We start from the raw sequence: 14,853 nt of genomic DNA, 5'->3' as shown, positions 1-14,853 counted from the left end.
CAGAATGAGGAAAAATAAAAAAATTAGGCTACTTATGTTTATAGAAATCATGGTGAGGTACTTCAGCAAGATAAAAGAAAAATTTCCTGAAATTCCAGACTAGCTCCTTTTCTACATGCTCTAAATTTTGACTAACATGTAACTACTTCTATCCCTACCAAGGCTACAAGTATAGATGACCTACTTGATTATGAGCCACCTCCAAAATGTTATCCCTCTTCATGAGATTTGTTAAATGAACTCACAATGTAGACTAAACAACATGCCAAAGAAACACAAGAACTTACACTCAAAACTCTAATTATAGCTCAAATTGGTAAAAATTTGGTTAAAAGAGATGCACATTGAGTCGTTTTCACAGTCAGATGTGTTGGCAAAAAAGAACAGTGCAAGTAATAACAAAAGTATTATTTGTTTGTAACAGGGATGCTTTGATAAAAAATCCCTGGTACAAGCAAATAATACTTTTGTTATAACAACTATCTGCTTTACATGTGTACAAAAGTATATTCAATAATTTAGTTGATGCCCACAAAATATAAGTGGATAGTGTTTTAAGTATAGGTATTGAATTGCAAGTCATGAAGTCTAAGTTGATGCAAATAAGACAAGAGGTTTGGGATAATATCCAAAGCAGATTATTTCATATTGCACGATGCCCATATGAGGTATATGCCACACAAGAATGAAATGTAGAAAAGTATGGGTTGTATGAAAAGATTAAAGAGTTGCAATCGCAATCTCAAGCTCAGCAACTTCAAAACACACTTTCAATTTTTCATGACATAGATCACATGTAGTAGTAACTACTCGAGACACTATAGGAACTTCACCCTATGATTTTGGATCACAACAAAAAATAAAATGAGTTCAATGCAAAACACATGACCAGAGGTGACAAATAATTCAAGCTATCTCATTATGAAGATGAGCATGAGCCATACATTATAGAAAGCATGCAACCTCATCGCTCTCCAAAAGCTTTTCAATCTCTTGTAAAATCTTCAATAAATATTTCTCATGAGAACTTCATTTTTTGGGATTTCACTTTTGACACTCAAATCCTACTCATCGGGTGTGCCAAAATTAGGCCTGTGCCTTATTCAAGAGTCTTTAACAGAGTTTGAATAGTCAAAAGATGAATAGTTAAAATTCAAATAGTTGGAATATGAAGAGTCATACACTAGGAAGAGTCATACGTTTCCAAGTTGTTATTCTCATGAAGACACGTTATTCAAAACTATATGTATGAACCATGTATAACTCTCCATGATCTTAGAGAACGGCTCTTCTATTATGGGAGCTTCTCCTTTGTTGTGAGAATTTTGAGAGTGTTGTTGTATTCAATACATCAAGACCGTATGAGTCTCAAATGTTATTAATATTTTCCATTCTTTGCATATTTGTATTCTCTTACTAGTTGATGGGGTTGTCAGTTCGGCGAGCTTCGAGCTTCAAGCTTTTGTACGTTGTCAAAGGGGGCCTATTTACATTGACAAAGCCTTATTAGAAGCTAGCAAAGCACCATAGTTTTCTTAAGTTTTGTTAAGAAACTATGCTTTCTAGCTGCTACATATCATTCATTTGGACTACATTTACCAAAGCTTTTATCTTTGTAGTATCTAAATATATAAATGGCCTTTCTAGAATAATCTCATAGGAGTTTGTCTAGTTATGGACACCCATCACCACAAATGAGTGTGAATAAGATAGACTAAAGTTTTTATTTGTATATCTCTTTAACAACACCTTAGATATTCGACCCTCATGCGAAGGAGAACTTGGTATGATAATCACTTTCCAACCTTAGACTTAGTAAAAAACCTCTTTAAAAACATTTTCCATTAAATTTGGCTCTATTTCCATGGCTTCCATTGATCCTTCCTCATCCATTTTCTCTAATAAGACCATCAAACTTTTTCGTTGAGACAAGGGGGTGTAATTAAGGTGAACAAAACATGGATTCTTGCTCTCTTTAATCCTTTATTTTAATTTATTTTGACTTTCATAAACTAATAATTCAGCTTTAGTGAATACTGCTTCCCATTGAAAGGCTTTGGAAACTAACGCTTTAGCTTTAGCTTCAATGAATTGTTGCTTATCATTGAAAGGGTTTGGATACTCACCAAGTCCTTTGGTAGTTGACTGCTTTTCATTTGTATGTGCCTCTTTCATTGATTAATTTTGTTGTTCTGGGACATTGATTAAGTATCCCTTAAAATGACATCACTTGATGAGGACGTTGATGCAATAGTGGCTATGTTCTTGACACATTTGTATGATCACTTTATATGTGTTATTTCATCCTTTGCTCGAATTGAATTTAACTTGACCTTCACAAAGTAAGGCTTTATAGTTAAGCTTGGATTTGGATCTGGGCTTTGCATAATGATTTTTAAGAAGACTTTTGAAACAATGAACTCCATCTCGAGGCAATCTATGAGCATCAACTCAACCATGATTATGCTTATGCCTGGTGGGAAGGATCTTTGGACAAGAGTGGATTTTGGGACATGATGCATGATTACAATGTAGTTTTGATGGTAGGGATATGGTATATTACAGTTGCTTTTGCCAAGCTGTTAGAGATATTTAATGGACATGTGCAATGTGTTGTAGAGATGGAAGGCCATTGCAGCCTTAGTGGGGGGAGCTTAGTAAGACATTGATTGGAAAATGAAGGTTGTATTAGATGTGGCTATTCAAGTTCTCTATCATGGGAATAGAGAGGGTAAGAATAGCTATGAAAATAGATGTAGAGAATGTACGATTGTATTATAACTGTCTTTATAGCAGTTCACAATATCTATAGAGAATGCACATGAGATTATAGTAACACAATATCTTTGTTCCCATGTGGCATTAGACCATATGGAGATAATGACTCAGTGCAAGTTAAAAAAATTCAAGGATCTTCCCCCAAGAAAATGAGAAGCCCATATACTAGAGATTATAAAAAGAATGACATGAAAGAGATTGGTCTTTCCATGCTTCCATGCCATGCTTCTTTATTGTGCTTGCGATGCATACAATGCTCCGAAGAAGGAATGTAGTACCAATATGTTGGCATTGGACAAGCCAAGAGGCTTTCCAAAGACTGAAGCCTCGGTTGGTTACTTTTAAGATTACAGTCAAATGCAAGTAAGATAAGTCCCCACATACTGGCAAATCCACACCACCAACATGCTCAAAATAAATGGAATCCATGGACTTCACCATAAACCTATAAGAAACCTCAAATCCCATTCCTCTTGATGGGACCAATGCAATGAAACTTGAAAACACCAATGTCCATCCATCACCGTTCATTTAGCTATGTGCTATACCCAATGAATAACGAATCAAGTCATCATCAACAAAGTTCCATGATGGAATTGGAGCATCGATTAGGGATGTCCTTCCTCCAGTGGTAGTCTATCACAACAAGATTTGTGGAACAAGAACTAGCTGAACCTCCTCTTTTCTTACCCTTTTATGAAGTCTTTCTGAAGAAGTCTCGTATCTTTTCAAAAGCAAATCATTGAAAAGTGGTCTTCTATAGAAACATGAGAAAAGAAATTCAAAGGGTAAATGTAATTTAAGAGTTACCTTCACCACACTCTCAAAGTTCATGTTTCCCTATCTTAGCATATTTCCAAGAACACATAAATCCAAGGGCACTGCTGCAACCTCAAATGTAGTAGTAGATGATTTTGAGAAATGCAACTTGGTTGGTGGAATAAAATAAGCTTGTATGCTTCTCTTTTTTGTACGGCCCATGGATGGGGATGTCATTTCAATATCATCTTCAAATTTAATGATAGAAGACAATTTCATGCAATCAATTGACAAGGGGACAATTCACATAGCAATCACCCAATATCAAGTTCTTACCTTCTTGGTTTTGTTAAGGATATTTGGGTTAGCCACCAATATTTTGAAATTGTTGCTCCTTTTGTTGTTTTTTCCCTTCCAAGTATTGAAACTTGCTTGGTCATCGTGTTCATACTGCTTGGCATACCTACGGGCTTTGAGGTATCTATGAAGGATCAATGGGATTGGATCCTTAACAGATTCAGTGTGTAGTTGGAGAAGTGGAAACGCTTCCAATCAAACTTGGCAGGGAGGAGAATGGTGCTCAACCATTGCTTGTATCCGATTACCATCTCTTACTTGTCTGGTTGGCATCCCAGTCAAGCGGGTTTAGATAAGCTCATTTCCAGAGCTTTCTTGTGAGGGGGTTATAACAGAATAGCCAAGGTCAGATGGAATTTTTGCACTCGCCCCAAGAGTGAAGGAGGTCGGAGTTGTTGACATCAAATACGCGGCAGCGAAGCTGGCTATGTCTTGGATTCTCAAAGTGCTTCTAAACCCTGAACTTGATTGGGCTACACTTCTAGATCGTAACTTCAAGCTTATTCGGCTGGTCAGAGCTAAGACATGGAAGAATTACCCAATATTGTCTGCAGTCTTCTATCAAGAACCCTGCACAACAAAGGGAAGTGATCTGTGGAGATCCCTGTGGAGGGCTCTGGAATCTATCAAAACTCAACTCCACTTCTCTGAAAAAGGTGCTTTAATGAGGCATTTGGGCGTCAACGATTCACAGGAATGCTCTACTTAGCAATACAAACTTTTTTAAAGCCTGCTTGCTTTTCAGCAAGGGCCTCCAAGCTTGGGGATAGCTGTGGCAAAGGGACCAGATGGAAGACGTTGCTAGAAATTAGGAGAGAATTCAGACTTACTAATCAGGATGCGATGTTCGTCGTCACTATTAGAATAGCTCTATGGGAAGGTGACATACAGTGGAAGGGGGGCTTCATGCTCAACTACGCTCTAGAGTTTAGTTGGATACTATCCTCCCATCTGCTACCCATTCTGGCACCATATGACTCTATTGAAGACATGATCCCTTTCCTCAATTCTCGATGGAATACCTCTGACTCTACGCTTTACTGGAAAAGGAGATTTTGACTTATCTGGTCTAAAGCTATTCTAGAAAAGATGTCAACCTTGCTTTGGCTTGTAATGTTGAAGGTTGTTTGGACAAATGCAAGGGGGGTTAAAATTGAAAAAGGGGATGGAAAATGTCAATGGTGTTCGGGAGCTTAAGAGGATGTTTTTCACCTATTTGTAGCATGCCCATCAGCTAGGAAGGTCTGGAAGAAAGTGCAGATACATTTAGGAGAGCCAGTCAATTGGAAAGCAATTCTCCTAGGGGATGCATCTAAAGTCAAACACACACGATGGCCCTAGAGGACGCATCTAAAGTCAAACACACATGATGGGGATGCGTGCGAGCACATGCATTGTGGTTTGTGTGGATTTCCAGAAATCTATATGCGCATAAGTCTAGTATCCCACACACTCTTGGATGATTGCACGGTTTTCGTGAGGATATGCTTCAATGTTTTATCTATGGACTCAGCTTCACGATTGCCACAAGGATAATAAGTAGTTGAAATTGTGTGCATGATTTTTAATTCACTCTTGAGCAACTACACAATGTCATTGAGGAAATGTGAACCTTGATCATTAAGAAGTTGTAGAGGGCGTCCATATCTGCAGATGATATTTTCAAAAATAAACTTGGCAGTGTTTCGAGCCTAATTATTTTGGAGTGCCTTAGCTTCATCACACTTAGTAGCATAGTCAGTAGCTGTGTAAATCTGGCAAGTTTGAAAGGGCCAACAAAATATAAAACCCATATTTGAAAAGCTTCCCAAGAACGAGAAGGCTGCAATGGCATAGACTGATTGGGTAATAACCGCCCAGTGCGCTAACAAACATCACAATGCATACACTTACTTTGAGCATCCTTAAACAAGGCTTCCCACCATAATCTTGCCTCCAACTATTTTATGGCAGTTAACTCCCCTTGGAAATGTCCTCCTCAAGGACCTAAGTGAGCTTGTTGCAAAATGATTGCTCACTCGTGTGGCATAACCCATCTATGAAGAACTTCATCTACACACTGATGATAAAGGTGTCTACCAATTAAGGTGTATTTCCAAGCCTTCAAGGCCAATTGTCTGTGCTTTTCATGAGGCATTGTATCAAGAAATGTACCCTTAGACAAACAATCCATCAACTCGATGCAGCATCTAGAAGTTTAGTAGTAACTCCCTAAGTATCCTCGCGTACAGGAAGTATTAATGTACAATCAGCTCCTACATCGGTTTTCATGGGTTTATGAATAATTTTAAAGTTGACTCTTGAAGAAGAAGCATCCAACGCATGAGGTGCCCTTGAATAACAGTCGTATTGATTAGATAAATTAATGTCTGGTAGTCCACATAAACACAAAAGGATGCCGAGTATATAATGCCTTAGTTTCTACACACTAAATATCATCCCCAAATCCTCTCACCCGGTGATACTATAGTTGGACTTAGTAGGAGTCAATAACCAACTGCCATAATAGACCGGATAATTTAACCGACCATCTGGTTGAGCCAAAATAATGCCTAAGCCATATCCAGAAGCATTTACATGCACATGGAGCCTTAAAATGGGTGTAGCCATTCCTCGGTTGCCTTAAAATGGGTGTAGCCATTGCTCGTCTCTTAAGATCATGGAAACCACAGACAACTCGGTAGTCCATTCGAACTTGGCATCTTTCTTTGTCAATTCATACAATGGAGTTGCAATCTTGGCAAAATCTTGGATAACGCATCTATAGAAGCTCATAAACCCCCACCACAAAAGAACACAATTGAGTAGATTTTCATTGGCTCGAATCTTACCTGGCTCGGTTCGTAAACCATCTTGAGCAATGACACCACTTGGACACATAATACATTTTTGGCTAGGTTGAGTAAAGTAGCCGCTTGTCTGCATCTCAAAAATACCTTTTTCAAATAACTAAAGATGAACTTTGTTTGAAGAGTAAACACAAAATCATCTAAGTAAATGGCAATGAACTCAGTGAGATAATCATGGAAAGTCTTTACCATAAACTTATGGAGGGTTGATGATTTCTTAAAGGTCATTACTCGAGTTCCATAAGCACCCCATTCCGTTATAAAGGCAGTTTTAGATTGATCCTATGGAGCTATAGTAATTTGATGATAACCCTTGTAACCATCCATAAATGAGTACATCTCATACCCTACAACTTGGTCTAAGATTCCATCAGTGAAAGGTATTGGGGACGGATCAAGGATTTGGATCAAGGATTTTCTGTGCATTTAAGTTCTGATAATCTACGTAGACTCAGAGTTTACCGTTTTTCTTAGGCACAACTAGATTAGCAAATAGCCAATCACTGTGATCTATAGCATAGATAAAACCAACACACAAAAGTTGATCCAACTCGACTTTTACCTGTTTAGCATAGTTGGGATTCATTCTATACCTCTATTGTCGAATTGGATTGGCATCTGGCACTAAAGGTAGCTTATGTTGACACAACTTGGGAGGAACTCTTCATAGATCAATGTAATTCGAGGCAAAAACATCCTTGTATCTGACAAACAGATCTTTCGTAACCTTAGGTGTTCGGAAGAAAGATCGGCACTTACGACTACCTTTCCAGGGTTGTATTTTGTTTCGAGATTGAGTTCTTGTGTTGGCTTTGGTACTAACTACTCCGTACAGAGTCTCGTAATTGTCACTGGTATTTCAGCTAAGTCTCGTTCCCCTTCAATGTCTTTAGTGAAATTACTTCAAAAAAGAGCTTATTGCTTAGCAATCTGCTCAGCTTTTAGCTTTTGTTTTATGTTTGCAGGCACTTGGAATATACCAATCTCACCCATAGGTGGTATTTGTAATTCCACCAATCGTGACTCGATATCTTGAGGGAATGGATCCGTGGCTTCCAAATCCTTTGGCCGACAAGTATTCAAGACCTTCCAAGGATTTGTGGGATGCATACATCTTGATTATTTGTCTTAATGATCATCTATTCTAAACCCCAATCATGGAGTACTTTTGCACTTTTATGCCAAGGCCGTCCCAGTAGTATTGGGTAGGCATGTTTCTCCATAGCAATTACAATAAAGCTAATTGTATAATAGATACCGCCTATATAATAATTACAATAGTATTGGGTAGGCATGTTGCTCCATAGCAATTACAATAAAGCTAACTGTATAATAGATACCACCTATAGAAATGACAACATCCTGTAGCATATCTTTTGGGTCAACTGACCATTGATCTACCACACGTACTCGGAAAGGTGATGGTTTGATGGAATTAAACTTCAACCTCTTAGCAATTTCTTTATAAATAATGTTACCTCCAAAACCACCATCTACTATCACCCACGGTATAGTTAGTTTCTTAACTTTCATGGTGATCACTACTGCTTCCTCATCAACTGCTAGAGTGTCAATGACAGGTACCACCTCTTTTAGTTGCTCAGATGTCTCTTCAACCTGCTGAGCAAAGAAATTCCGACAATATGGAGCTCTCTGCATCAGCTCAACAAAGGTTAGACTCACTTGCATGTTCATGAATATTTTCCTTGCTTGGGCTAGCTCTATGTTAGATTCTGATGAAACGCTTGGTTCTGATACATTTACCTCAAAATCTTAAGGATTCTCCTTGCTCGATAATGGATTGCTGAATCTATTCAGGCATTTCCACTGCTGGAGATTTCCCCTTTAAAACCCTTGCAATTTGAGCTGCCAACTCCTTTTGAGCCTGCTAATTAATTTCTTTTAGAATTTTGACTATCATGTAATCAGTTCGTTATATTATCTTCAGGCCTTAAGGGTGGAGGTCATTGTACATTCACAGGCTAAGTAGTACTTTTATTCATGGTAAGAGGAAACTCGGCCAGATTGCCACATTTACTTTAGGTCTTCGATGGCATCTCTCTCCATCAGAAGCATGCCACTCTTCCTATTGATTGATCCTCTGGCCATTTGTTGTGGCTGGTCTTCTTCCTTCGTATTTTTCTTGATATAATTTCTCTGGAATACCAGTGGAGGAATGCTCAGATTCCACCTACCATGACGGACCTTCATCTGCCAATCTTCTAGGACGCCTCAGCCCAAGACTAGTGTTCTGTCCTTCTGAATCGGCATAATAATTAGCTTCCATCCCTAAGGTAGCGTGGCCGAGTCTCTCTCCTCGCGCTCTTCGCTCCTGCTGGACAATTGATGCTTCTGCAGTCTCCTTCAGGCATTGAACTCTGGTTCTGAGACCGCTCTAGTTCTCATGGTTGGATGTAGCCAATTCCTTTGGTTAAGGAACTCCTCACTGCTGGCCACATATCTTCTTCTTTTTTAGCGTGTGCCAGCCATTGACTGAGGTAAAAAGTATCAGAGTAGCTCTCTTGTACTTTGTGTATCCCGCACGCCCGTGTCTTCAAGCACACCACCAGACTATGCCACTCATTGGAGTTACTTGGAGAAATTTCTTTATAATAGCCCACACTCTTTAACAATTGTTTCACTTTGTCAGTGGTCAACATGAACCTCAGTGCTCTCAATTCTAAGCTTACTACCTCAGTTCTCTAGATCTCCTAAACAAAAAACTCGTCAACTCGCAATTCAATTTACCCTCATCAGCAGCATTGCCAAAATGTTGACGCTTCGATTCACTCACCCGTGACTACTTAAGGTGCTTGGTGGTAACCTGACCCTGTGCAGTGCTCGGTGAAGATGCTCGCTCTTGCAATCTTTAGTACAGCATGCCCAGGTGAAAGAACAGATAACATTAACACTCAGAGTTCGGGGTTAGTTTTTTGCAAGAGAACCGTATGGTGATGAGAATTCCAAGTTCACAAACTTAGGAAAATAATATTGAGTGAGAAACACCATAAAAGACAGACTATAAATAAAGGAAATCAAGTTATATTAATCTTTTTCTTATAATCAAGCCACCTCGGCTTGCAATGAACACTCATTGTAAACTTCCTAACCTACAACGCTCAGGTGAGAGGGGGGGACTCAGCACATTGCTCTCTTGTTATAACTGCTCAGGTGAGAGGGGGGAACTCAGCATACTGCTCTCTTGTTCTCTATCTCTCCCTCTTATAACTGCTTTCTACTAACTACGCAAAACCGCCTTCCAAAAGACATCGTGCTCGGTGTGTGAAACCACTAATTGCTACCGCAATCTCTTGTACTTCCAACCGCAAACGATGCTTGGTCTAAAATGTTCTTCCACTCCTTCCAAGCAAGTCTGCACTAGGTAATTGCACTTAGAACCCTACCCATGTTAGCTTGACCCGAGGGCTGACACTATCATATACAACACGAAATCAAAGCCCTTGGGAGGAAAGTACACGATATGGAGAGTAACAAAAAATAGGCAATTGTTGTAGAGGTCATACACAAATGTAATGCATCTCCACTGGCATCGATACTTGTCTCCATGGTTAAGGATATGATCACCAATGAAGTAAGCTCAATGAAGGAAAAAATGGCTACTAATACCAACGACAAAGTCTATAGAGTGAATCTCATATGAAAGTAAAAGAGCAGGAAACTAGAGCACGAAATAAGACGATCTTGTGCATTGGATGCTTGAAAGATGGTTGCCATCATGATGATGAAGAGACAAGACATTAATGGCATAATCATCAATGTCTTAAGAAGGATGTACCCCAAGTTGTATGGGACAAGAATGATATATGCAATATCAATCAAAATAGCACACATGCACAATTCTACCGCAGAGGGAAGGTAGCAAGAGTTAAGATCCTCAGACAAACACATAGACTTAGGGTACAAAGATTTGGATCTCTAAGGAGCTCACTTCGATCCAACTCAAATAAAGAAAGGATGCAAGGCAAGCGATATATCGAGATGGACAAGCATTGATTAGGGACTTCAAATCCAAACCCAAAGACTCTTTGTCCTGAATTGATGTTACAAAGGCCACCTTATGATAGTATTAGAATGTAGCTATGTCCGAGAGGAGCTAGCCTTGTCCACTCCCGATTCTCTGGTTATCCGGATGTAGTCTCTTTTTGGTGTTTGGATTGTCTCATAGACCCATGATGTCTTTTGCAAACATCTCTCTCTCTCTCTCTCTCTCTCTCTCTCTCTCTCTCTCTCTCTCTCTAGGATCCAAGGATTGGTTTGCTTCCATTTTGAAGGGATTTCTTGTGACTACTAACTCTCGGTGCAAAACTTCTTTCATGGCAATCTTCCCAAGGAGATAGGAAGCATCACGAATCTAAGCAACCTCTACTCGGCCTTAGGCTAGATCTCAAGCATTTTGCATGATGAAATCAAATCGGCAACTACTCTCTAATTACGTTGGACCTCACTCATTAAACCAACTATAATCGAAAAACCTCGCATCATTGAGCTTGCGTTCGACAAATTCCTAGATGAGCTCCAAGATCATGCATTCATTGCCTCCCTCGAGCTCCAAGATCATGCATCCATTGCCTCCCTCACTCAAAGGGAACTTGCTCTTTGGTGATCGAGATTTAGCGAGTGAATTTGCTTCAATTGGCAACTAATCAATTCACAAGTATTGCCCCAAAGGGCTCTTCCTTGGTGGCCTTGAGTTTGAATGATAATCATTTTTATGGTTCTTTGCCAACTGAGCTTTGTAATGCATCCCTCTTTATTGGAGCTCTTCTTGACCAAAAATCTCTTCACAGAGAATGTAGGTGACACATTCCACAAGTCCACAACTTTACGTGGCTCTCACCACTTGTGAAAACTTCTCTAGGTTAACCCCGAACCAACCATGAAATTTCTACAAACAACAATCACATTGAGCAAGTTTTTTTCAACACCATTGGTTGTGCAATTCTTGGTAGTAGCTCATGTCGATACACATATTGTCTTGGGTGCCAATCATATTCTTTTAAATGCAACTTCCTTGTTAGTGGACTTATGCTAGACTTTCTAAGTCGTATGAACTAATTATACAACAATATATAACACATGATGTGGGAAATACAATCTTGCACAACTAAATTCAAGGAGACTCATAATTTTTCAGAGTAGGAAGGGGGATGGGGGGAACCTTTGACAAGACTAATCTTTACCCAAATCATAAATTTCCTTCCAAAAAGAAAAAACGGAGCTATCACAACTAGAATACATTCTTACAAATTAATCTTTTTATTAAAGAAGCTATTTGAAAATGTAGTTGTGGAGGCATACACACCCTCAAAATATAAATCGATGAAGCACTCCAACTTTCCACCACTTACGAAAATTCTTATGTAACTTGTATGTTTACTTATGGTATGTGCAGTAATAGGAGTACACATTATCTAGAAGGCAAAGAGGGGGGGGACCATGTAATCAATCAATGCATATCAAGCATTAGCTTCCAACATGCTACAGCCATAAATTAAAAAAAAAAGGGGGAAAGAGAGAGAAGAGAAGAAGAAAAGTTGACGTCAGGCAACAAGGGAGGGAGAGAGAGAGAGAGAGAGAGAGAGAGAGAGAGAGAGAGGCGAGACGGGGAGAGAGAGGTCCCCGAGGTGCTTTTGAGAGAGAGAGAGAGAGAGAGGTCCCAAGAAGCACTAAGAAAATAGCTTTTCTCAGGTGGTCGGTTGTGGTCCAGTTTATTTCTCACAGGAATTACGATCCTTTAGAATTATGAGTTCTCTACATTCAAAGGTAAGCAAGACCTGACCTCAGCTCTGGTAAGAAAGTGGAAGCAACTCGACAAATAGAGGAGGAAAGGGGGAGAGCAACTCGACAATTTGTCCCTTCCTGCATTTCGATCATACCAAAGAAAAGCTTGTGCTAAGAAATTTCTCCCCCTCGACAGAAAAGCGAGGCAGCATGCTCATGGAAACTGGCGAGTCGCTGTGAGAACAAACTGAGGAAACCTTGCATGCACGGAAGTAATTATTCAAGAGAGGAAAATGGAAGTGAATCCTTATCGTCAGGGAATTAAAAAGTTGATCACACTTCCGCCTCATAAACGTTACGCTCACAGAAAAAGCATTCTAGAGGTTGAATGTAAAAGATATGTGATGGAGGTAAGAGGGCATAAAATTGATGCTACTTGGCATGTACAAGTTACGATCTAAGAGTTTGATGGTGATACAAGAAACAGATTTGAGTTTTGGCACTCACCGAACCAAAAGTGTGGTAGTAAATTTTGAACAAATAAAGTATTTGTGAGAGCCTGTAAGTACTACCTAGCCGAGCTGCTCGACATCAAGAACTCTGTGTGTGAAGGGTCTCTTGGAATCATCCCTGTCCAAGCCGTTACTTCTGAGGTTGTGAGAAGCAGCATCATCTCTTCGGCTCTCTGCGGAACAGGTGTATCCTTCTTCCATACGATCCTCAAATTCTTGATCCTCCGGTGCCCTTTCGTTGAGATTGAACTCCATAGCCTCAGCTTTACATTGCTGACGCGGCTGTGACCCAATCTCCAAACCGTGGCCTACGGGCAAATCCACCCTATGCACCGAGTTGGACGAGTGGGAAATCAACGAATTAGACCTGCCCAACTTGAGGGCACCCACAGGAAGGGTGGAGGAAGGGGGGAAGGTCCGGGAATTGGAGAGGCTAGGCGGGGGGGAGGCAGGGCGCGATTTGTCGGCAGCCAAGCCAGCAGCGATGGCGGCCTTCTGGACGGATTTGGGGGAGAGGGTGATGGAGGGCTCATCGAGGGGCAAGGAGGTGGGGAAATTGAGGGCAGCGACGGGGCCACGGAGGTAGAAGAGGGCGGTATCGTAGGCTTTGGCGGCAGCTTCAGGGGTGGAGTAGGAGCCGAGCCAGATACGGGAGCGTTTCTTGGGTTCACGGATTTCGGAGACCCAACGGCCCCAGGAGCGCATGCGGACGCCACGGAACTGTTTTTTGGAGGAGGAGGAGGGGGAGGGAGGGGAGGGGGGGGAAGGGGAGGAGGAGGTGGAGCTATGGTGGTGGTGGTGGAGGTGGTGGTGGTGGAGGAGGGGGGGGGAAGGGGGGAGGGGTTTGGAAGAAGGGGAGGGGGGAGGGGAAGGGGGGGAAGGAGTGTTAGGGTTGGGGGGGGGAAGCCATGGAGTTTCTGAGGAGCTGTAGCGGTTGTTCTCCATGCTAGCTTGCTGCCCTTCGTAACAACACAAGAGAGAGAGAGAGAGAGCAGAACGAAAGAACGAAAGAAAGAAGCCTATTCTCTCCTCTCCTTCCCTTCCCTTCTCTTCTTCAATTTGAGCTCCCCCACAGAAAAGCTCCGCCGACAAAAAGGCCTCCCTCGTGGGCCTTGATGCGAATGACAAGACCCCCTCCTCTTCCCTGCCTTCCGCCTCCTTTGTCGCTCCTTCATTTTTCTTACCTTCCTTCTAACCTCCCCTTTGCTTCCTTGTCACCCCTCCTTTAACCGCTCCTCTCCCTTTCATCCCCACCCAACCCCCCCCCCCCCCCACAAGCACTTCAATAAATAGATCTTGCACCACCAGCTTACATTTTGATCTTTTTTGAGAAACCAAAAATCTCAAATCTCTCTCATTGCCCCCACTTTCACATGTGAACTTCCAAAGTCTCTAACTACGACGCCACTCCCACCTCTACCATAGCATTTTTGCTGTCATATGCCTAATTTTCCCAGTATGTTCCTCCTCACAGCTTTGGGCACCTGCAAATGCTCTATTGGAGACACAAAAATCTACTCACCAAGCAGGGCCACAAACTTCCGCTGATCACTCATTGGCTATAAAGCGTAAAAACCGTCTAACATGCGGACATTTCTGCTACCAAGCTTCTAGCATGCTGAAATTTCTACTACCAAGCTGTCATAGCAATCACTACCAGCATTTGCTTGAGACCCTAGCATTTTTGCTAGCTTTGCAAGCCATGGGAAAGCACTCTAATGTGGTTTCAAGGGACACTCATGTCCATGCATGTCACAATAGTTTGTTGAGTCTCTAACTAATGGGGTTGTAGTGGATGCAACGACAAAACAATGGTAGGGAATCTGTCGCGTTCAAACCCTATTATGTGCAGCAGA

The 14,853-nt window shown here is 41.0% G+C and overlaps 1 protein-coding gene across 1 annotated transcript; it reads right to left on the bottom strand.

Moving 5' to 3' along the window:
- Window positions 1–12,289: 12,289 nt before the first annotated feature.
- Window positions 12,290–14,087, bottom strand: LOC147900465 (uncharacterized). Its single transcript, XM_087377132.1, has one exon. It carries the CDS (start codon window positions 13,940–13,942, stop codon window positions 13,058–13,060), a length of 885 nt encoding a protein of 294 aa, XP_087233258.1. The 5' UTR covers window positions 13,943–14,087; the 3' UTR covers window positions 12,290–13,057.
- Window positions 14,088–14,853: the final 766 nt, after the last annotated feature.

The sequence above is a fragment of the Dipteris shenzhenensis genome, chromosome 7 (genome assembly GCF_047967505.1).
Source record: "Dipteris shenzhenensis isolate YYH24624 ecotype China chromosome 7, Dip_SZ_1.0, whole genome shotgun sequence".
In the NCBI taxonomy this organism is placed as follows: Eukaryota; Viridiplantae; Streptophyta; class Polypodiopsida; order Gleicheniales; family Dipteridaceae; genus Dipteris; species Dipteris shenzhenensis.
Note: the sequence above shows the minus strand (reverse complement) of the source record. Positions and strands in the feature narration are given on the sequence as shown.